This window comes from Sciurus vulgaris, assembly GCF_902686455.1.
Source record: "Sciurus vulgaris genome assembly, chromosome: 5".
Taxonomy (NCBI): Eukaryota; Metazoa; Chordata; class Mammalia; order Rodentia; family Sciuridae; genus Sciurus; species Sciurus vulgaris.
In genome coordinates, this window is record NC_136465.1 from 167,988,099 (window position 1) to 168,012,241 (window position 24,143).

The 24,143-nt window shown below is 50.0% G+C and overlaps 2 protein-coding genes and 1 long non-coding RNA gene across 9 annotated transcripts in view; 2 read left to right on the forward strand and 1 right to left on the reverse strand.

Annotated features, from left to right (window-relative positions):
• The window catches only part of LARGE1 (LARGE xylosyl- and glucuronyltransferase 1), a 493,033-nt gene that overhangs the window by 328,316 nt on the left and 140,574 nt on the right, over positions 1-24,143 (reverse strand). The gene's annotated exons all lie outside the window — the stretch shown is intronic.
• Positions 2,449-3,581, forward strand: LOC306662097 (heme oxygenase 1-like). The gene is given in 2 exon segments (XM_079141609.1): positions 2,449-2,925; positions 2,927-3,581. Coding segments are annotated over 2 exon segments (1,041 nt in total). The 5' UTR covers positions 2,449-2,505; the 3' UTR covers positions 3,548-3,581.
• Positions 12,370-15,551, forward strand: LOC306662099. Its single transcript, XR_013764066.1, has 2 exons — positions 12,370-12,954; positions 13,156-15,551. It is a non-coding gene; the product is annotated as an uncharacterized lncRNA (long non-coding RNA).

The following is a 24,143-nucleotide window of genomic DNA, read 5'->3' on the forward strand; positions in this document are numbered from 1 at the left end:
AGAGCTTCTGCACACGGGCAACTCTGTAACCACAGAGCCCTGTGCACTTCCGCTTCCTTTATCCACTGATCAGTTCATCCTTTATTCACGTGCCCGTGAGTGTCAAGCCAGGCTCTCGTCTGGTCTTCTTAAGACCAGCAACTCCGCTGCTCTCAGGCTCTAGGGGGACAAGGAGGCCATCGACACCTGCAGAAACAGAAGACGGGGGTGTGCTGGCTGATGGTCAGAGTTGGGAATAAAATAAAGTGAGGAAAGGCAGGGTGGAGGAAGGGCTTCCACTTCACACAGGGCGCGAGGGGGCTCCCCCGGCGGGGCACAGTGGGAAACAAGAGCTACAGCGAGTGAAGCTGTGAGTCCGGGGATCCGTGGAGAGAGTATTCCCGAAGGGAACAGCTGCGGCAGGAGCAGGGCGAGCAGACGGGTGGGTAGGAGGAGTGGGTCCTGGAGCTCTGGAAGGCCACCAGTGGTCAGGCCTGATGGAGGACATTTGGCAGAGGCTCTGTGACGGGCCAACTGTTGTGAGTAGCCTTCTGCCATTGTGTGGGGGAAGCAGGGACACAGTTCAAGAGGCAGCAGCGCAGGGAGAGGGGACGGTGACCTGCCACTGGGTTCTGGCAGTTCTGAGCAGCACAGGGTCACAGCACCAAGGGCACAGAGGTGCCTGCCACTTCACTCAGGGACAGTCTCTCTCAGACACAGGTTTATCAGGAACCAGAGGAAGCAGAGGACCAACCCATAAGACCATTATGTCTGCCTGCTGCTGTGGTAACCAGGGAGGGGCTGTGGACCCAGGGAGAAGACCTGGCGTGGATGGAGGATCCTCCCAGTCTGCCTAGCCATCGTCCTGGGGCTATATTTAGGCCAGAACAAAAGCAACCTTGGACATCCAGGCACAGGTGTGTGACTGTCAAACCTCGTCGCCATCTCTGAGTGGGCTGGCACTGCAGGACCAGCTGCCAGTTGTCCCTCAGGGCTCAATGCATGCCATGGACACAGGGAGCACTTCAAAAATCCTCATCGGGTAAACAAACACTGAACAGTAATTACAGCGATGGTGTTTTCCACGATACTTGTTGACTGCTCATTCCATGCAGTGGTTCTCAGCCAGCGGCAACCTGGCAGCGTCTGGAGACATTTCTGGTGTCATGACGCGGGGGAGAGGTGCGGCTGGCAGGAGAGCTGGAAGGGATCGCACGACGCACAGCAAGGCACGTTCCAGCCTCGAGTGCCTGGCGCCAAGGTGGAGAAACCCTGCTCCTTTGATCCTCGTGGAGTGCTATTTCTTTCCAGTTGAGAAACTGGGGCCTGAGGTATCACCTTGCCCAAGAGATCACAGTGAGGTTCTTCCTAAGCCATGAGACGACAGTGAGGGAGGCCAGCAGGCAAACAGACAGGTCTGGTACAACACAGAGGCTGAGGCCACACGGGGAAACTCAGGAAGGTGGAAGGGGACAGGCCTGAGAGCAGCTCTGATGTAGCTCTGCCAGGAGCCCCACCCCTGCTCCAAATCTCTATGCCCCCGGCCGAACCACAGGAGGGGTGGCGGGCTGGCTTCCAGCTTCACGTGTTTAGGGCCACTTTCCCACCGCACCTAAAACGTTAGCTTTGCTACTTGTGGGTGCGCAGTGACATTCACCATCCCAAACCCTTTCCCTTTTCCTCAGCGATGGTGGAAGGTACCCAGTACCTGACCAAAAATTTCTCCCCTCCTCCCAAAAATAATCACGGGCATTTTTCCCATGCCCAGCCAGGTGCCAGGACAATAAATTTTCTAATAGGAGCTATAAAAGCTGGCGCCTTGGTAAAGAGTTCCTTACCTGGCCAGGCTCGGGGTGGGCAATTCCCCTCCCATGCAGATTGGGGTGCCGCACGGGGACTCTGCCTGACTAGTTCTCTGAGCAGCAGAAGATGAGGGCGGCGGGGCGGGGGAGAATTCTCTTCCCACTTGGATCACGCCTTCCTGCTTCCGTCAATATTTACCTCTCTGGTCAATAAATCCTGATGTTCATCTTAATAGAAATCAATACCTACTTAATGGCAAAGGAACAAAAAATTAAGGCAATATGGGGAAAGGGAAAGAGAGGTTTGGAAGAGAGATGTGAGTGCATTCAGAAAAGCAGTGTGGGGAGAATCAGTGTGCCAGAGCCAGCATGGACAGGAGTGCTGGTAGTGGAAACCGGCTACCTGAAGGTCAAGGTGACAAGGAGATGCCATGAGGCATCAGCAGATGCCTATGGGGGACCCTGAATTGGCCCCCGAAGAGAATGATATTGTCTACTTCTTATGGCAATACTGTTACACTGTTGTTGATAAAAATCAAAAACTGTCAGATCAAATAATGGAACTTAGTCTGGTTTGATTAGGTCAGTTAGCGCCCACCCACTGCTGGGCCCTGAACTCGGGGTGATCCGTTCACCATGTGAGGCCATCCTCCATTAAATGAGGCAGTAGATAGTACCATCAGGAGGGACCCGGAGCCGAGTCTTTTGCTAAACCAAGTAAAGCATGAGGAAGAACAGGCATCCACATCTAGCGTATCTTATGCTCTGTGTGTCTCACACTCTGCAGGAAAGCAAACAGAGCTGGACAACAGAAGAGGAAGAGAAAGTCAATTTGCAAGAGCCCTCTGTCCCCACTGCCTCCTCTTCGGCCATAGCCAGAGCCACCTGTGCCAGCCCAGCCTCTGCCAGTGGAAACCCACAGCACAACAGCATGCCCCAGGATCTGTCCCAGGCCCTGACGGAGGGGCACACCCAGGCAGAGAATGGCCAGTTCATGAGGAACTTCCAGAAGGTCCAGGTGACCCAAAAGGGCTTCAAACTGGCGATGGCATCCCTGTACCACGTCTACGCGGCCCTGGAGGAGGAGATTGAGCACAACAAGGATGACCCAATCTGTGCCCCACTCTGCTTCCCCGAGGAGCTGCACCCACAGGGCCGCCGCCCTGGAGCAGGACATGGCCTTCTGGTACTGGCCGCCCTGGCAGGAAGAAATCCCCTACTCACCAGCCACGCAGCGCTACGTGGGGCGGCTCTGGCAGGTGGGGCGCTCGGAGCCCGAGCTGCTGGTGGCCCACGCCTGTACCCGCTACCTGGGCGACCTGTCGGGGGGCCAGGTCCTCAAGAAGATCGCTCAGAAGGTCCTGGACCTGCCCAGCTCCGGCGAGGGCCTGGCCTTCTTCACCTTCCCCAACATCGCCAGTGCCACCAAATTCAAGCAGCTCTACCGCTCGCGCATGAACACTCTGGAGATGACCCCTGAGGTCAGGTGGAGGGTCCTCGAGGAGGCCAAGATTGCGTTCCTGATCTGCATTCAGCTGTCTGAAGAGTTGCAGGAGCTGCTGACCCAGGACCCAGAGGACCAGAGCCCCTCACGGGGAGCAGGGCTTCACCACCATGCCAGCAGCTGGGTGCCAAGACCCCACCCCTGTGAGACTCCCAGAGGGAAGCCCCTGCTGGGCGGCCTCTCCCGGGCGCCGCTGCTCCGATGGGTGTTGACTCTCGGCTTCGTGGTGGCCACGATGGCCATGGGGTTTTACACCTTGTGATCGCAAGCAGGCCTGAACTCTGCCCAGGAGGGCCTTCTTTCGGGAGAGGGGCCCTCTTAGCCGCCTCTCGTCTTGGGCACTGGAGGCCTCAGGGGCTCCCGACGCCTCCCTGCGTCCTCCTTCCTGGAGGCCTCTTCCCTGACGGGAGCTCACCCAGTGCCGAACCTCCAGACCTGGCATCCCCGGTGCCTGCAGTGGAGCCAGGAGGCCTGGCCGGAGTGGCAGCCCTCTCCACCCTCCGGTGCCCTTGGTTGCTTGTCCTGGGTGACTCCGCCCGGTGGCTTTCCCGTGGGCCGTGGCAGCTTTTACATCAACATGCAGAGATGATGTGTTTTGTGTTTGTCTTATTTTTGTTGGAGCCACTCTTCATTCATGGTTCGGCCTGAGCCTGGTATTTTGTCTTGTTCTGTTGTTTGTTAGTCTAGTCTGTCTGTTTTTCTATAGCTTTTATTTATTATTTAAAAAAATTTTTATTTACTTTTAATTTTTTTTACAGACTGCATTTTGATTCATTGTACACAAATGGTGCACATCATTTGGTTTCTATGATTATACACACTGTAGATTCATACCATTTGTGTAATCATACATGTACATAGGGTGATGGTGTCTGTCTCATTCTGCTGTTTTTCTAACAGGGTTGCAGGGTGTTTAACGGCACTGTGGTCTTGCTCTCTAACTCTGTAATAAGTGAAACTGTCTGATTAAAAAAATAATTATAATAAGTTTTTAAAAAGCCTGCAAAGGGCACCATCAGTGACATTTAATGGGAACAGAACTGGGCCCCAATTCCCTTCTGTTTGAGGACGTATACAGATCTTGATTTCTTTGTCTGGGAAGTATTAAGATCAGGTCTGTTTCAGGGATGAAGGAAGGAAGACACAGAAGGTTCCCAGAACACACCTAGGACCAGCAAAACCCTAAGATGGCTGGTACCAGGGGCACTCCCTAAAGTACCAGTGTGGAAAAGGAAGGTCAAGGTCAGGGAAGAGGGAAGGGAGAATGTCATGAGGGGAGGGAGCTGAGGCCCAGGGACTGTAAAGGCCTGGAGCCACAGCCTGGCTCACATCACCACAACGCATGTCCAGGGTCAGTGGAAACTGCCTTCACATCCGAGTCTGACCCAGAAGTGACCAGCACAAAGTCCTTCAAAGGGTTCTCCCCCAATCCAGCACCCACTTCTGTGCTCCTGCCCCTGCCTACCCAAGCAGCCACCTCTAGTCCCCTGCCCCAGCTCACCATGACGCCTCCTGAAGGACTGCAGGTTGCTCCTCCAGCCCAGATGCTCTTTCATTTTTTTTTTTTTTGGCAGGGGGACAGTTTATCAGGGATTGAACTCAGGGGCACTCAACCACTGAGCCACATCCCCAGCCCTATATCGTATTTGATTTAGAGACAGGGTCTCACTGAGTTGCTCAGGGCCCCACCATTACTAAGGCTGGCTTTGAACTTGTTATCCTCCTGGATGGCTTTGAACTCAAGATCCTCCTGCCTCAGCCTCTCGAGTCGCTGGAATTACAGGTGTGCGCCACTATACCTGGCCAAACTGAATACTCTTTATCCTATTACTTAAAACATTTCCCTGGGGCTTATTCCAGGTAGAGCATCTATGGGAAGTTGTCCTTAGTGCACCAAGATGGACCCACTCCCAGGAGGCCATGCTCCACCCAGCAGATGGAACACCCACCTGGCCTGGCCTGGCCTGCCTGGCTTCATGACCAACGACTTGTAGGAAAGACCCATGGGTCTACAGTGGCAGGTTCTGGTGTGAGACAGACATTCAATGAGTGCTCTACTAAGAGAAGGTTAAGGACCAGGGAAGCAGGCAAATACATAGGGGAGTGATTCCTTGGTCTGTAGCTGGCCTCATTTTCAATGTGGCCAAAGGAAATATCAACCAGATTTCTTTATTTGTCTGGTAATACCTGTTTAAAAAAACAGTATGGGCATTCAAGGGTATTAACTGTCAAAGAGAAAAGTAATTTTTGGAAGGAGCCTATATTTCAGAAAAGAAACCAATTTATTCACTGTCATCATAAAATGATGCATACTGATGATAAACTAATCCAGGCGCAGTGATAAGAATTCTCACTTCATCTATAATATAAACCTTAATTTCTGCCCTCCCCAAAATGAATTGACTTGCAATTAAAAAAATATGTATAAGAAGCACCAAAGTGTAGGTTAAGGAAGAAGAGACCCATAATGGGGTAAGGAGTTGGGAAGAAAATAATTAGAGGACATCACAGCAATTGAAGCCGACTACAATCAACCATCAACGTCCAAGGCAGCCAGGGCAGGGGGAAAGCAGCCAGCTGAACGTGACCTCACTCCCAGGACAGAAGGGCACTCACTGCACACCACCACGAGAAACGGGTTAGGCACCAGCTCCTCAGGGGACAGAAACCATCACCACCGCATTCCAGAAGGCGATGGATTGAATACTCTCCACATCCCGGGAGGAAAATATACCAAGAGCATGAGGGACTGGGGTGTGGCCCTTCAGATTTTCCACATCTAATGACGGTCTCCCTCACAGTAGCCATATCAGGAAGCTTTGATTTACCACAGCTAAAAATACCCTGCAGGGCCTGTTGGGATTGGCCTTCCAAGTCCAGCCCCGCACTGTGGATGACGTTGAGGACAGTGGTGACCCACAGTGGGAGAGCAAGGTGGACACGGCAGAGTCCTGCCCTAAGCCGGGACCCCACAGCCGCAAACACTGCGCTCTCTGCTTCTGCAGGAGCCATTATGAGGAGCGGGCGAGCGGGAGTCAGCAGGACTGCACAGCCCCAGGGCCTGTCCTCTCAGCCCTCCAGCGAGTGTTCAAGGAGCCACGAGCGGAAGCCAGGGCAACTGCAGTTAGCAAGGAGCAGCCACGGCAAATCCCTATCCTCAGGAAGCATGTGTGTGAGCAAGCGGGTGTGCATGTGTGGATGAGAGGCGGGGTGCAGGTGGAGGGAGATGCACGGCAAAACAAACGGCTCTACTGTACAACAGTTATTCCTCAGAAAACAGTGGAACCCACCACTTGACCCAGCTTTCCCACTCCTCAGTTTACACCCAAAGGACTTAACATCTGCATACTACAGTGATGCAGCCACGTCAATGTTCACAGCAGCTCAACTCACAATAGCTAAACTATGGAACCAGCCTAGATGCCCTTCAACAGATGAATGGAAAACAAAAATGTGGTATATATACACAATGGAATATTACTCAGCCTTAAAGAAGAATAAAATTATGCTGGTAATGGATGGAGCTGGAGAAAATCATACTAAGCAAAATAAGACAATGCCCCCAAACCAGAGGTCAAATGTTTTCTATGATATGCAGATGCTAATTCAAAATAAGGGGGTGCTAGGGAAGAGTACAGTTACTTTAGGTAGAGGGGAGTGAAGGGAAGGGATGGGGTATGGGGATAAGAAGGAAAGGAGAATGAATCAGACATTATTATCCTATGTGCATACATGACTACATGATGGGTGTGATTCTACATCATGAACAATCAAAGAATGAGTAGTTATACTCCATTTACATATGATGTGTCAAAGTACATTCCTACTGTCATGTATAACTAATTAAAACAAATTTTTCAAAAAGCAAGTAGCAGAAGCATCACAACACCAGACCTTAAACTATATTACAGAGCCATAGAACCAAAAACAGCATGGTATTGGCACCAAAGTAGACACATAGACAAATGATACAGCATAGAAGACAGAGACAAACCCACATAAATACGGTTACATCATATTAAACAAAGGCACCAAAAACATTCACTGGAGAAGAGATAGCCTATTCAATAAATGGTGCTGGGAAAATTGGAAATTCACATGTAACAAAATGAATTTAAAACCCTATCCCTGCATGAAACTCAACTCAAAGTAGATCAAAGACTTATGCACTAGACCAGAGACCCTATGCCTAATGGAAGAAAAAGTAGGCCCAAATCTTCGCCAAGTCAGCTTAGGATCTGAATTCCTTAAGACTCCAAAAGTGTAAGAAGTAAAATCAAGATTCAATAAATGGGATGGATTCAAACTAAAAAGCTTCTTCTCAGCACAGGAAACAGTCAATAACATGAAGAGAGAGCCTACAGAATGGGAAAAATTCTTTACCACATATACCTCAAATAGACCATAAAGTACTCAATAACTTAACACCAAAAAAATAATAATAATAATAATACAATCAATAAATGGGCTAAGGAACTGAACAGACACTTCACAGAGAAAGATATACAACTGATCAACAAAGATATGAAAAAATGTTCAATGTCTTTAGCAATGAGAGAAATGCAAATCAAAACTATTCTCAGATTTCATCTCACTCCAATCAGAATGGCAATCATCAAGAATACAAGCAAATGAGTGTTGGCGAGGATGTGGGGAAAAAGGTACACTCATACACTGCTGGTAGGAGTGCAAAATGGTGCAACCATTAGGGAAAGCAGTGTGGAGATTCCTCAGAAAACTGGGAATGGAGCCACAATTTGACCTAATTATCCCACACCTTGGCATATATTCAAAGGACTTAAACTCAACATACTATAGTTATGTAGCTACATCAACGTTTATAGTAGCTCAATTCACAATAGCTAAACTAAGGAACCAACCTAGATGCCCTCAACAAATGAATGGATAAAGAAAATGTGGCATACACACACACACACACACACACACACACACACACAATGGAATATTACTCAACTTTAAAGAAGAATAAAATTCTGGCATTTGCTGGTAAATGGATGGAGTTAGATAATATCAGGCTAACTGAAATAAGTCAAACCCAAAAAACCAAAGGCCAAATGTTTTCTCTGATATGCTGATGCTAATTCACAGTAAGGGGAGGAGGGGTCCTAGGAAAGAACAGAGTTGCTTTAGATTAGGTAGAGGGCAGTGAAGAGAGGGGAGGGGGCTGGGGTAGGGAGCACAGTAGAGTGAGACAGACATCATTACCTCCTGAACACGTCTGACTGCAGGACCAATGCGATTCCTCAATATGTATAATCAGAAAACTGAGAGATGACCCTCCATTTATGTACGACCTATCAAAATGTATGAATGCATCCTACTGTCATGTATAACTAATTAGAACAAAAATTTATTAATAAAAATTTATTAATAAAAAAGTAGTAAGGAGAAAAATAAAGTGGGCATGAGCGGTGAGCTATGCGGGGCTTTGCATGTTTAGACAGTGATCAGAGGGGACTTCCTGAGACAACAGAATCTGGACAAAACATGGATATCTGAGAAAAAATCTTTGGGAATGGAAATAGCTAGGTGCATTGTCAGAGTGCAGCAGGAAAGAGATGCTACGCACTGAGTAACTTGAGCAGAATGTCATAAAAGCATCCCGTGGTGGTTGCCAGGATCGGGGAGGGGACCAGTGGAATTCGTGAAGGGTACGGAGTGGCAAGCTATGCCTGGCAGCACTGGGACCACAGCTAACAATACAGCATCTGTCCTGTGATTAAAAATTCACCAGCAAGGTAGATTTTACGTTAAGTGTTTTTTGGTAGCAACAATTTATTATTATTTAAAATTTTTTTTTGTTCTAATTAGTGGTATGTGACAGTCGAATGCATTTACAATTTTGATAGATCATATATAAATGACCTACATGATCCTACAATATGTATAATCAGAAAAATGAGAAATTAAGTGTTCTTATCACAAAATAATAATAATAACGAAGCTGAGGAAACCGAAGGCGACGGATGCGATTATAATGAAGGCTCCAGGGAGGTTCATTTATCTCCAAACTCATCAATTCACATCATTACGAGTCACCTGTGTTGCATGCCAATCACACCTCCAGAAAATGGTGAGAATGTGAAACCACCAAGGCAGCCTGAGACAGAGTCACTGGGGCAGTGATTGATCTACCTAGATACCCTCGCCGTAGCCCACCTCTGTCTACGGGCATATCGTGATTACGCACGTCAAGTGCTTTGCTTCTATCCAGCTATCCGGTGTCCTCTGAAGTCACCTTAACTACAAATCACTAAATTCATTAAAGAGAAAGGAAACAAAAAGAAAAGAAGCAGCTCCTGTGGCCCAAGGTTAGTAATGGCAGGGCCACACCTGTGCTGAAACGGCCCCAGGAGGAGGTCTGGACTGCACAGGAAGTGGTGCACACAGAGGGACCCCAGCTGCCACCAAGAGGAACCTGAAGAAACCCCCAGCCCCCTCTCTTCCTCCTGCTCATCTCCTGCCTGGGTGCCCCCAACAGGAAGCTGGGGGCCAGAAAGCCTGGGAATGCCCTCCATATGTGTCAGGCCGAGAACACAGAACAGTGCAGAAAAGGGTACATGGATCTGGAAGGAACAGGTCACTTCCAGCATCCAGGGTAAAGTCCTTGAGGTGGAAGTGTGTCCCAGGATCAAGGAGGAAGGGGCCAGTGTCCACATGCAAAGAGCACGGGGCTTGGAGGATTAGCACAGAACAAGAGGCAGCCTCGCCAGGAGGCCCTGAGGCTTATTGGGCATTGACATGTGTCCACAGTGCATGGTTCGGGCACGTGCCCCAGAGTCTGTGTTCTGTAAGTGGACAAAGGGGTCTTGGGGTGAGGGGGTGATGGAAGACTAAGGGCACAAATCTTTTGCAAATGGCGGGGGGAACGGTGGGTGGCTGTGACTGCATCAGTAAGAAGGGCTTTGAGTCTCTCTAGGACTGTGGCCACTATCAAACTCTCACCATCAGAAGCTACTCACTGCCTCTCCTGTGGATGCCACAGCTGCCATCCACTGCAGCCCCTTTCCCAGGGATCTGCCTGTTGAGCCCTGCATAGGCCTCAGGGCCTTTGCATATACTTTCCCCTATGTCTGGAACACCATCCACCCTTTGCCTGTGGGCAGATAAATCATGGCCTGTGTGGATGTCATCTCCTGTACCCACTGTTTCTCACAACCAGCTCTAGAGCATGAATCCCCTATTCTATGCCCCACAGCACCCTGTGCTAAGTTCTATCATATCACTTATGAGTCTGCATCTGAATTTGATTCACTCATCTCTTATACCTCACCCCCTCCTAACTATGAACACCTGCCAGGGCAGGGGCTGACGGCTTTTACCTGCATGCCCCCTCATGCTCCACAGAGTTCAGGCACAAAGTTGGCACTCAGAAGTTAGCTGAATGCCTAAGGTGATGAATCAATAAAGTCACACGGCAGTGAGTGGCAGACTCTGGTAATTTAACTCCTAGTCCCGGACTCTTTGATATAAAGGAGCTTTTCTATTTTTAATATATACCACATTCCTGAAGATGACATTACTACAGAATTACAGAAATGTGATGAATAGCTTACAACCAGCAACACCCTCAGCCGCTCAGAATGACAACATTAATTTAATGAACTTAAACACTGGTGAACTTTTTAACACATTCTAAGTTATTTACACTGGGAAGTGCATGCCTGAGATTGCTTGCCAAAGAGGGACTCAAACAGAGATGACACATATATCTTTCAAATGTTAATTTGCTTTTTAAACTTTGAGCTTTGATGCAAGTTGGCTTTTCTCTTTTGGAATCAGGAAATCAAGAGAGATTGACTGATTTTTTTGCACCTTTCATCCATCTACCCATTCACCCATCTATCTGTTTATCCATCCATCCACCAGCTATGCATGGATCTGTTCATCCATCCATCCATCCATCCACCCAACCACCAATCCACACATCCATCCCATTCATCAACCCATGTATCCATCCCATCCACCACCCACCCATCCATCCCTTCACCCTTTCTAAATGGCAGGCACATCACTAGGTCTAAGGAATGCACTAGGTCTCAGCCTTACCCACCACAGTCCATGTGGAGACAAGCAGAGTTGAACACAATGCAGCATGTCCAACGTGCTAATCAAAGACAAGGGTCTAGGAGGCGCAGGAAGAAGTGAGTGGACCGGTGCGAAGCAGTGGAAAAGCCACCGTGTTCTTGGAGAGGGTGTGTATTAGTTTCCCGGGACTGCCATCCCCAAGCACCACACACGGTGGCTTACTGGTCAGAAACGTGTTATCCCACCTTCCGGGAGGCCGGAAGTCCCCGAGCACGTGGCAGGCCCGGTGGGCTCCTTGGCAGGCTGTGAGGGGGAGTGGGTCCCTCTTCGCTTCCCGTGGCCTCAGGCGTTCCTTGTTGGGAATGGCACTCCCTCCCTGGGCCTAGTCCACTTTATCCTGCATCTGTACTGGTCAGTGTCCCTCTTCATAATGACATGGTGAAGCTGGGTTTAGGGCCACCCTAATGACCTCGCCTCACGTCGATCGGCAAAGACTCTATTTCCAATTAAGGGCACGTTCACAGGCACGGGGACCAGGGTTCAACATCCTACGTCCCTAACACGACAAAAGCCACATCTGAAAGACAAATATGAAGGGGTCAGCAGGTGACAGTGAGAAGCACCGGTGCCATCAAAGGAGTGGAGCACAGAGACCTTGGGGCTGGCCAGCCAGCGGTGCAGCTGGCAGAGGCCACAGCACTGGAGTTTATCCTGTTCATGACAAGAAGCCACTGGAGGAATCAGATTCCGGGACCCACGCAAGAGTACTGTGCTTTAAAGCATCTGTCTCTTACCTTTTTATTTGTTCTTTTGTTTGCTTCCCTTTGTCCCTAGAGAGAGTGTGGGTGTCACATTCAACCTTCAGATTCCAACAAGGGAGGAGAGTTTGGGGTTCGTGTTTCTCCTTCCTAATAACCCAGACCTGGATTGGCCTGAAGAATAAAGGACACGTCATCACATCGTCTTCGCACTTCTGTTCAGTTTGAGATGGGGTGGCCACCATCTGGGAGAGGAGGACACATGCCAAAGGGGACATCACTCATGCCCCTCCTGCTGCCAGGGACGCCTCACTTCCTGTCCCTAGAATCACGATATCCACGCCAGCCCACATGGGTCCTATGAGCAGTGCCACCAGACCCCCAAAGGCGTGGGAGATAGAATATGACACCCCAAAATACGGTGCTTGGCATGAAGACTACTTTGAGCTGAAGGCAGTTGAGAAGCAACTCAGAGAAAAAAAAGTCGTTGCCTAAAGCAGGAAATAAATTCACAAAGGTCGTTATGATTTAGATATGAGGTGTCCCCCAAAAGCTCGTGTGTGAGACAGTGTAAGAAGGTTCAGAGGAGAATGATTGGGTCTTGAGAGTCTTAACCTAATCAATGAATTAACCCCTGATGGGATTAACTGGATAGTAACTGGAGGCAGGTGTGGTGTGGCTAGAGGAGGTGGGAATTGGGGTGTGGCCTTGGGGTATATATTTGCATCTGGCAAGTGGACTCTCTCTATTTCCTGATCACCATGATGTTTCCCTCTGCCACTCTCTCCTGCCATGATGTTCAACTTCACCTTGAGCCCTGAGGAATGGAGCCAGCCTTCTATGGACTAAGACCTCTGGAACCGTGAGTCCTCAAATAAACCTTTCCTCCTCTATAATTGTGCTGGTGGGTCCATAAGTCACAGCAGTGAAATAGCTAAATAAAACAAAGGCAAAGGTGTCCCTTCTCCCCTGTCCACCAGGAAGAACAAAGGTCCATCACCAAAGATTTGAGACTTCTTGGTCACCATGGGAGATCCTTCTTGGCCTGGAGGAGACACCAGAGGAAACTACACAACATCCCCGTGGTGTCTGCCTGCCCCACGCTGGTGTCCTGGAGACTTCGCTTCATGCTGTTAAAGTCTCTGAAGACTCAATGCTATTTGTTAAAGGTGTTATTGCAGGAGTCCCCCTTATCCATGGAAGATGTGCTCCAAGATCCCCATGGATTCCAGAAACCATGGAGGCTACTGAACCCTTTCTGTTCTGAACCCTTCCCTCCTGCACGCCCCCACCTGATAGGCTCCCACCCTCTCACTTACAGGGTGGGCTTGCGGCTTCCCTTGACATACCCAGATTGCCAGCATCAAGGTTCCTTAAGGTTTGGATGTGAGGTGTCTCCCCAGGAGCTCCTGTGTGAAGGCAGGAGAGTTCAGAGGCGAAAAGACTGGACTGAGAGCTGTCGCCCAAGCAGGCCACCCTCTGCGGATGGACTGACAGGTGGTAACGCAGGCAGGTGAAGCGCAGTTGGAGGAGGCAGGTCAGGGGTTGGGGTGTGCTTTTCTATCTTGTGCTGGCTCCTCATTCTCTGCTTCCCAGCTGTCAGGAGTTGGGCAGTTTTCTTCCTCCACACCTTGCGCATGTTTCCCACCCCTGGGGGCCCAGGGCAATGAAGTCTGCCAACAGCAGCCAAAATAATTTTCTCTCCTCTAAGTTGTGTCCGTAGGTCACAGCAATAAAAAGTTGACTAACACACTACCCTTGAGCTTTGGTGTTGTTATTAAGTAAAACAAGGCTTTCCTGAACACAAGCACCACCACAGCCGATCTCATGACCAGGATGGCGGAGGGTTTCCAGGAAGCGGGACCACAGTATGACAAGGCTGGATAAGGGGAGACGCACCCCTGGGCTGCACAGGGTGGGTGGGGTGAGACTTCAGGGTGCTACCTTCAGAAGCAGCTTGAGACTCAAAATGTATGAACTGTCCTTTCCAGAACTTTCCATAAACATTTCCAGACTGAAGGTGGCAGGTTACTGAAACTCTAGAAGGATAAACTAGGTTGTGGGGAGCGGGGACTATCAGATCGGTCAGGTTCTTAGGCCACCTCTTTGAGGATTACTCATTCCCTGGCTTTCTCCTATGAATATATGAAGAACACGTCACTAAACTTCTCTGTGTTTGTCTCTTGCTAATCTGCTTTCGCTATGGGGATCTATCCCAGCTCAGAACTTTGGGTAGAGGGGAAATTGCTTTTTTCTCCTCTACAAAGATATTTCAAGGTGCCAAGAGAGAACAGATGGGCAGCCCAACTCTCCTGGTCTTGTTGGACCGTGAGGGGCTCTATTTTTGTCTTTTCTAAAAGAATTGCCTTTGTTGAATCACAATTCAATAAAGCCATGACCCACCTGCCTACGTCTACTGCCCACTGAATCCATTCACACTGGGGTGGGCTAATTAGGCGACAGCTCTCAGAGTCGAGTCATCTCACCTCTGAACATTCCTGCCTTCACACAGGAGATTCTGGGGGATGCCTCGTACCCCAAACCACAACAAGTAAGGATGACGTCAATCTGGATGTGTCAAAGAGAAGCCATAACGCAGTGAAAGGGTGGGAGTCCATCACAGGTATGTGATAGGATTTACTGCTGTCATGCATACATTTCGGTGGTGTTTAGAGAAGTCCCAGAATGGTACCACCCTCGTCACCCTGAGCCCAGAGCACTTGTATCAGCCAGATAAGAAACTTGGTACCCTTTTGCAGTCGTCTCTGTGAGTGTCTCCCCTGACCCCTGGCAACCACTGATTTACTTTATGGCTCTGTGGATTGGACACATGGACAGAATCACACATCACGTGGTCTCTTGTGTCTGGCTTCTACCCTCAGTGTGTTTTCAGATCCGATCACATCACGGCAGGCATTTGAACGTCTGAATGATGCTGCAGGCACAGCCAGCCCATGCCTCGTCTATCCACGGATCACCTGACAGACACCCGTGCCACATCCACTTTGGGTTATTATGAGTGGTGCTACTGTGAGATGGTTGTATGAGTTTTATTTGAGTGCCTGTTTCCAAATTCTTCTGGGCTTGGGAGTAGAATTGCTGGCTCCTATGCTAACCCTCTATTTAAGTTTTTGGAGGAGCTGCAGAATTACTTCCCATTTTACAAGCCTACTGCAAGACAGAAGGGTTCCAGTTTCTCCGCATCCTCTGTGACACTCGTTTCTTTCCTGGTCTTGATAAGGGCCACCCGGATGGTGTGAATTGGTATCCCATTGCGGTTTTGATTGCATTTCCTCGGTGACTAATGATATTGAGCATGTTTTCATGTGCTTATTGGCCATTTGTATATCTTCTCGGGAGAAATGTTCATTCCGATCCTTTGCTCATTTTTTAATTGGGTTATTTGTCTTTCCGCCGTTGAGTTTTAAGACTTCTTTGGCTGTTCTAGATACGAGCCCCTTATCAGATAGATAATGGCAAATGTTTTCTTGTTTTGTATTTCTTTTTTTTTTTTTTTTTTCAACCTTTCTCGATGGTACCCTTTGAAATACAGAAGGTTTTTGTTCTGATGAAGTCCCTCTTTGTTGGCTGTACTTTTGGTGTTGTGTCTAAGAGACCACTGCCCCCTACGAAGTCACAGGGATTTACTCCTGTGTTCCTTTTTAAGATCTTGGAGCTTTAGCTTGGACGTTTAGATCTATGATCCACTGGATTTTCATTTTGATCCTCCATAGAGGACAGAAATCCATGCATGAGTTGTTTAACTTGCCCAGCCCCCCTTATTTTACAGACTGTAAATAAATTCCCCGTGGCCCCAGTGAGTTCCAGGCACAGCCGGCCTCGGATGCAGGCTCTCTGCCTCCCATCTGCAGAAGACTGGCCAGAAAGCTCCACGCGCACTCTGCCCAGATGCCATGCAGTCAGCAGGGCCGCTTCCGTCTCCCACAGGCTGCTGTGGTTCCCCCACGCAAACGCTGGTTCAGACGGGCAGCAGCTCACAACGACCCTTTGTCATCTATTTGGTTCCAGGACTGTTTCCAATTTATTTCAGGTCTCAGGCCTCAGCCCTCAGCCCACTCAGAGGTTGGGGGAGTAGAGGGTCTTCCTCAAGCCTCCCTTCCCCCTCCAGACGTTTACTTCACCTAGTTCACTCAACTGAATTCGCTGAGCACTTACTACATACTCTGCCGTTGACCCGAGAGATACAAAATTGACTAAAACGACACACCCCCGCCCTGGAGGAGCTGCAGGCGAGTGGAGGAGACACACTCCCCACATGGCCCTTCGCCACTTTCTCAACACGTGTCACTGCTGATACTCATCGCCACGTGGCTGGTCCTGCTTTGGGCTTTCAGTGTGTTATCTAACCCTGTTCCAGCTTCACAGGCTGCAGCATCGCTGTCCCACCGTTCAGGACATACCAGACACCGTGCTGTGCAAAGCCCTCCCCGCCAGAGGCCCAGCGGGGAGGAGGGTAGAAGGGTCAGGAACAAGGGAAACGTGTGGAGCTTCCACGGTGGAATTTTTCCCTGGAAAAAGCGGAGTGAGGCAATAAGAGTGAGGCACCTGCGGAGCGAGAGGAAAAGGCAGCCGTCAGGATGGTTCCGAGGAGTCGGGTCCAGGCCAGGGACGGCGTGCAGGCCATGTCAGATTCACACCCATCGCTGGAAGAGCCAGCAGCCGACCTGGGAGAACCACCCACACACCTGCCCACACTGACACACAGTATTATTGCATCCTCTGTGCCTTCGAGACCATCTGCAAAAAATACAAAATGCCACCAACTAAAAGGCAAGTGGCATTAAGGCTGTTCAGTGGGAGGGTCCAGTCTGGGGGCAGGAGGTGGAGAGGAGGCTGCTTCGTGCCTTACAATCAGACTTGTATTTCAGGTAATCGAATTTGGTTCTTACCGCTAATGTCATTTTCTGCTAATTTAATGTCCCAGGAATCCCTCTGAGTAAGAAGATTGCTGGTGAAATGTAAATGGAGCACATTTTGAGCTAAAGAAGCAAATCAGGTGTGCTGAAAGGCCTAGTAAAGGCCAGTCCTGCCGAGCAGAGGGAGTCCAGCAGATCCCGGGTGGTCTGGGAATGAGGGCTGCTTGCTAAGGCGAGGGGAGCTAGCTGTACCTCGATACTCTGCCCGGTGAGCACAAACGAATCAGGCGGCTGAAGAGCCAGCAGGCCAGTGGGGACCCTGGACCACTCGGGTGGGAGGAGAGGTGTGAAAGACAGTGAGGAAGAGAGGCCCAAGGTCTGCAGCCAAAGGAGCACAAAGCATTCCTCTGTCCCCAATTGTGGCAGCAGTAAGGGACCACGCCTGCCTGACACTCTGGACCACCCCTTGTTCACACCTGCTGCACAGTGTAATTATTTAGAACTTCCTGTCTTCTTGAAAGCGCTCTACTTCAGACGACGAATTACACAGTCACCCTAGATGCTCGGACAGTGAGACAGAAGAGTCAAGGAATATAGGAAATAACTGAGCCCCTCCTGCAAGCCGTGCAGCAGACAGACTTCACCCCGAGACCTGAGTTCCCACATCTGGAAATGGGACAACAGCACGTATCTGGCAAGGCGGTGTCAGTATTAAAAGGATCCGTGTAGAATCTACTCCAGCACAGCGCCTGGCACATGTAGAAATATGATGGGCAGGTTATTATTGGCAGCTGGTTCAAGCATGCAGGACCAGCCTGGGTTGCCAGGCTTTCGGAATATCTCCTTTCTGTCCCGGTTCTGGCTTCCTGGGCCTCCCTGCCTCTTGCCTCTGCCCCTGGGCATCCAGCATTCTCCACTCACGACTTCTCACAGATCAGAAGGGCTTGCAGGTCCCGGTGAGCTGTTCCCAAGGCTGAGTGGCACTGCCCTGGGCTAGTTCACCCAGAGCTCCTCTCCAGGGAGCACTCCCTCTCCCACTCCCTCCCTCTCCTGGCTGTGGCCTTCCAGCAGCTCAGTCCTGGGTGGCAGGAGGCTCCGGAAGGAGGTGGGGGAAGCAAACTCACATGTGCAGAAGCAGGTTACCGAGTGTGCCGTGCCACAGGTGGGGCACAATAGACAGCCCCTGAGCCAGAGAGGGCAAGACAGAAAAACTGAACTCCTCCCTGGGCCTGATGAAGATGAATGGCTCCTCCCCGCTGTGATGAGGTGGCTTAATCGCTGCTACTCATACAGAATCCCTGAGAGTCCGAAGGCAAGCAGGGAGTGGGGAGGCAGTGAGAGGCCTCTGGGGTGTGGGTGCAGAAGTAGAAAGGAGACCCCGAATGCTTGAAGACAGATGATTTCTGGAAGGTTCCAAAGTGCCTATGGAGCCTGCTGGCTGAGGCGCGGCACGGTACCAGGCAGTGCTGTGGACTTGCCTCCTAGCTCTTCCTTCTAAAACCATGTGACTGCAGGCATGGGGGCACATGCCTGTAAATCCAGCACCTGGGGAGGCAGCCTCAGCCACGCGGGGAGACCCAAAGAAAGTAAGCAAGACCCTGTCTCAAAACAAACAGTAAGGAAAAAAGAAAAATGGCCAGGATGTAGCTCAGTGGCAAAGAGCCCCTGAACAATAAATAAAAGATAGATAAATAAATAAATAAATAAATAAATAAATAAATAAATAAATAAATAAATAAATAAATAAAATCATGTCACTGGCTTGGTTACACATGCTGGTCTCCATGCTTGGTATCATGCGAAGATCTCAGCAGAGAGAGACCTTGACTGTCACCAACCGGTGCCGTCCAGCAGCCCAGCTGTGACAGCTCAGCTATGGCCTCAACTCCTCTCTCCCTGGCCTATTTCTCATCACACCTCATCACATTTCCCAAGTGACACTGTCCTCCTTTCTTTGAAGTCCCCAGGTAGTTAAACGTCCCTCCTGGTTCCCAAACACCAGCATATGGACTTGTATCTTCTATTACAGCAAGTCTTTGGGACTGCAATTGAGGGTGCTCTTCTGCACAGGAAACCACTGCTCTCAGCCTTAAACTGTGGTTTCCCATCATCCCAGAACCTCCCTTACCCCATGAACCAGTGTCCCAGCATCTCATCTCCTGGATTCTTAAAATGACCCATCACCCTCAGAGAATGACCCCATGGAGAAAGGTCATTATCACCTAAGACTAACAAAAGATCAATTCTCTCGAGAGCAAAGGTTGTGCCTTAATCAGATCTTGTGTCTCAGACTCTGGTCCAGGATCAAAAAATGTTCCCGGAATTTAGCTATTGTGAATTGAACTGCTATAAACATTGATATGGCTGCGTCACTGTGCTATATATATACACGATGGAATATTACTCAGTTACAAAGAATAAAATTATGGCATTTGCAGGCAAATGGATGGAGCTGGAGAATATCATGCTAAGCGAGATAAAACGATTCCAAAACACCGAAAGCCAAATGTCTTCTCTGATAAGTGAATTCTGATACATAACAGGGGGGCAGGAGGGATAAGGGAAGAATGGAGGAACTTTGGATTGTGCAGAGGTAAATGGTGGAGGGGAGGGGGCAGGGTGGAAAGCTGGTGGAATGAGACAAACATCATCACCCTGTGTACATGTATGATTACATGAACCATGTGTCTCTACATCATGGACGGCCAGAGAGATGAAAAGCTGTGCTCCATCTGTGTACAATGAATCAAAATGCATCCCACTGCCATATGTAGCTAAATAGAACAAACAACAGAAAAATGTTCCTGGTGCTTAATTAATAGGTTCTCAATGACCTAAGAGAAAAAAAGGATAGAAATGAATGGACACACCAAAAAAATCAGCAGGCTGCCCAGGGGAAACTTCAGCACCCAAGAAGAAAGTGCCAGCAGGTGGGGTGAAACCCTGCAGCCAGTCTCTCCTGATCCACATGTGGATCTCCCAAAGGCACAGCTGTAGAATAAGAGCAGAGGGGTCCCTGCTCCGCCCCGTCCCAAATCCTGACTCCATCAGTGACTGTGGCAATTTTCATCCCAAGTTCACTCAGGGTTCTCAACGCCCCCAATCCCACCCCATCTGACATTTGGGTTTCAGGGTTTGGGAATGACGGACTAAATTCCAGAAAGACAAGCCTTGAGCAGAGGGAAGTTCACACCCAGGCTGCACAGGATGAGCAGGACCCGTTTCATAGAACAGATGAGAAATTTCAAATGTGTAGACAACCAGTCTGGGAGGCATCGAGACGTGTCTGGTGATCACGTGTCCGGTGCTCACGTGTCCACTGGGCGTGAGGCCGGCCCTTGGAAATGCCACGCCCAGCACGTGGCCTAGGTCCACGCCTGGCAGGCGTCCAGGCTTCACTGTGCCGGCTTTTAACTGGAGGGCAGGAGCTTGTCTGAGAGATGGTGAGTAACAGGCCCCTGCTGGCCAGCAAGGAAGGCAAATCAGAAGTCCCAGGAGGGACCACTGCCCCGCCCGCGTCCATCCCCACCACGGCTGGTACAGAGGGGGCTTAGGGGACCAAGAGCCAGTCTGAACATCAAGGTACTTTCCAGGAATACGAATATCTCCAAGAACCAACAACAGGAAGATCAATCATTAGTCACTGGGATTGACTGTTAGCATCCACGGGGCTGAGACTCCTGTCAACACCCAGGGGGCTTCAGGCACATGCAGGATGCCAAGCCAGCAGTCACGCCCAGCCCGGCCCGGCCTGGCGTCCTGAGAGCTGCAGGCTTCTGCTGGAGCACCAGCAAGCCCTGCACATGCCCACGACTGAGGTGTTTCCTTAAACCACAGACAGGATGCACAGATCCCCAGAAAAGGCGGCGGAGGAACCGAGGTACCCAGGAGCACCGGGAACTGCAGCTGGCAGGGAGCTAGAGCACCCCATCCGCCACAGCCCCACCTGAACTCCACCCTTCCAAACTCAGGACCAGGAGGAATCCAGGGCAGCAGCCTGCCATGCCTCAGATGGAGCCCCTGTTGGGGATGAAGAACTCCTCCTTGGCTAAGAGTTCGACAGAACCTGCTTCAGTTCTTCAAGCACCACAGAAGAGAAACCTGTCTTTTCCACTGAGTCGCCATGGTTGTACAGGGCATCTGCCCTCTCAGTGCCTCTGTTTCCCAATCTGTAAGATGGGGCCGCAGTGCCTTCCCTCCACATGCTGAGGTAACACAGCCGGGAGTGTGGGCACGGCTCTGCAGACTCCCCAGAGCCGCCTCCTCGGCTGCCTACTTGATTGACCTCAGCGCATATTCAAGCCCTCTGCCTTAGATGCCTCACCTGGAAGCAGATGAGAAGAACAGGGCCAACTTCACAGGGGGCTGTGAGGGCTGAGTAAGCCAATCAGTGCAAATCAAGAGAACTGCGCTGGCCTACAGCAAGTTCTTTTTTCTTTTTCTTTTTTATACGTGACATAGAATGTATTTTGACATACACATATTTGAGTACAACTTCCCATTCTTCTGGTGGTATATGATGTGGAATTACATTGTGTATTGTGTTGTGTATTTATATATGAACACAGGAAAGTGATGTCCAATGCATTGCACTAACTTTCCTACTCCCAATCCTTCATTCCCCTTTGACTAATCCAAAGTATTTCTATTTTCCCCTACCTCCCCCACTTATTGGGAGTTAGCATCCGCGTATCAGAGAGAACATTCAGACTTTGATATTTTGGCTTATTTCACTTAGCACGATAGTCTCCAGTTCCATCCATTTACCACTAAATGCCATAATTTCATTTATCTCTAAGGCTGAGTAATATTCCACCCTGCATATACATATATATACACCACATTTTCTTTATCCATTCATCTGTTGAAGGGCACCTAGGCTGTTTCCGTAGTTTAGCCATTGTGAATTGAGCTGCTGCAAACCTTGATATGGCTGTGTCACTGTAGGATGCTGATTTTAAGTCCTTAGGGTATAAACTGAGGAGTGGGGTAGCTGAGTCAAACGGTGGTTCCATTCCAAGTTTTCTGAGCAGTCTCCACACTGCTTTCCAGAGTGGTTGTGCCAATTTGCAGTCCTGTTCCCCCATATTCTTGCCAATATGTATTGATCCTTGTATTCTTGATAATTGCCATCTGACTGGAGTGAGATGAAATTTCAGTGTAGGTTTAATTTGCATTTCTCTAACTACTAGAGATGTTGAGCATTTTTATGCATTTGTTAACCAATTGTATTTCTTCTTCTGTGAAGTGCCTGTTCAGTTCCTTTCCCATGTATTGATTGGGTTATTTGTTCTGTTTGTTGTCAAGGTTTTTGAGTTCTCTATATATCTTGGAGATTAGTGCTCTCTCTGCAGTGCAGGTGGCTGAGATTTTCTCCCGTTCTGTAGGCTCTCTCTTCACACTCTTGATTGTTTCCTTTGCTGTGAGGAAGCTTTTTAGTTTGATTCCCTCACATTTGTTGATTCTTGATTTTACGTCTTGTGCTTTAGAGTCTAAGTAGCTCAGGCTATCACCCTGCGGCAGGTGCTTTGTCCTTCCATCCCAATCCCTTAAAGGAGGTGAAAACACTCACCAGCAGCCTCCTAGCCTCCTGCATGGGGCACCGTATGCATGAGGCCCCTGTCCTGTGTGTGCCCACTCGTCATGACCACCCCAGGCCAGGACTGAGCCCGCTTGCACGGGCGATGAACTGAGGTTCAGAACATGCGCAGCAGAACGCCGCCCCGGAGCCAGGCCCGCATTGCAGGGCACATGGTGAGAGAGCCACATACCGAGGCCGCTTCAGCGCTCCTTCGGCCACCTCTTTCTTTTGATCAAAATGCAAGCACAACGCCTATGCCACACCAGAAATGAAAACCGGCACCTGATCTTTCTTAATGGGTGTCTCCCCCAGCACCCCACAGAGATGACTCCTCACTCAACCAGCCTTGGAAGCCACTGGTTCAAGGGCTCCCGCTCACTGCCAGCAGGCTGGGGTGCTCACGGTCAGACCTTCATTCTGCTGTGGATGTGTCCTGACCCGGCCATCTGTCCCCCATCGAGTCTGTTCCTCAGGCACCCACTGGCTGAGGCTAAGCCCTGGGGTCCTCCTGGTTTCTGTCCTTCTCTACCTTACATCTCCAAAGAGCGCCAAGGCTGAAGGCTCCAGCTGCACATCTGTCCCTAGGCAGCCACTGCCTTCTCTCCACAGTGCCTCTGCCACCATGTAGCTTCGGCTTGCCTCACGCTCACCTGGACTCTGGCTACCTGGCCCCCACGGATCACTCTACACTCCATACAACCCTCCGACGTGCTGAGGGCAAACGTGGCAGGTGAGGAAACCATGTCCTTGACTTGTCAAGTGGCTCTTTGGTGACGAAGTCCATGGTGGAAGCCAGCAACTTGATATTCAAGACCGTCCACATCCCTCGGCTTTAATTTTCTCTCTGAGAGAAAGATAACATTATCCCAGCTTGACTCGCAGGGCTGCCACAGAGATCCAGCGCGATGCGAGCGCCAGCCCTTCCCGGCCGAGGAGCCCCGACCAATCCACAGAACCACTCCTTCTCGTTCGGTGCTTCTCCATTAAGCTCTGCTGGCATCCAGTCCGGTCCAACTGCATGCAAATGAAGCCTTTGCTTCATATTTATTGAGCACCAACTACGTGCCAAAAACAGACTTCTAACACTGTATTTTATTTGCAATTACGGAACTGAAGTTTATTGCTAAGTGACCTCATCAGAAGTGAAAGTAATAAAATAAGTAGCGGCAATTTGCTGAAAAGCAGGTATGAGCCGGTTGCCTGTGGCCACACTGGATGACTGCACCTGCACAGACGCACTGCTGTTCACACACACGCACACACACGAGAAAGCTGAGGGCAGGTGCGAGATGAGCCCGTGGCCACACAGCTGGCAAGAGCCCCCTGCCTGCCCAGCCGGCGTCCCTTCCGCTCCCACTGTCCTTGCTCCCAGGAGGAAGATGCTCCTCGGTGATGGGCACTGGGAAGTGGAATGCGCAGGGCACGTGGGACACCTTCACATCCCCCTCTTGCCAGGGTCTTCCTGTTCTTTTGTGTCATCCTAAGTGGTATCGTGCCCTGCAGGACCCCAGAATGCTCTCAGTGGCTCCATGACCACCTTCACCATGACATCCTTTGCTGACCTCTGGTCATTCAGGACCCCCGTACCTTGTG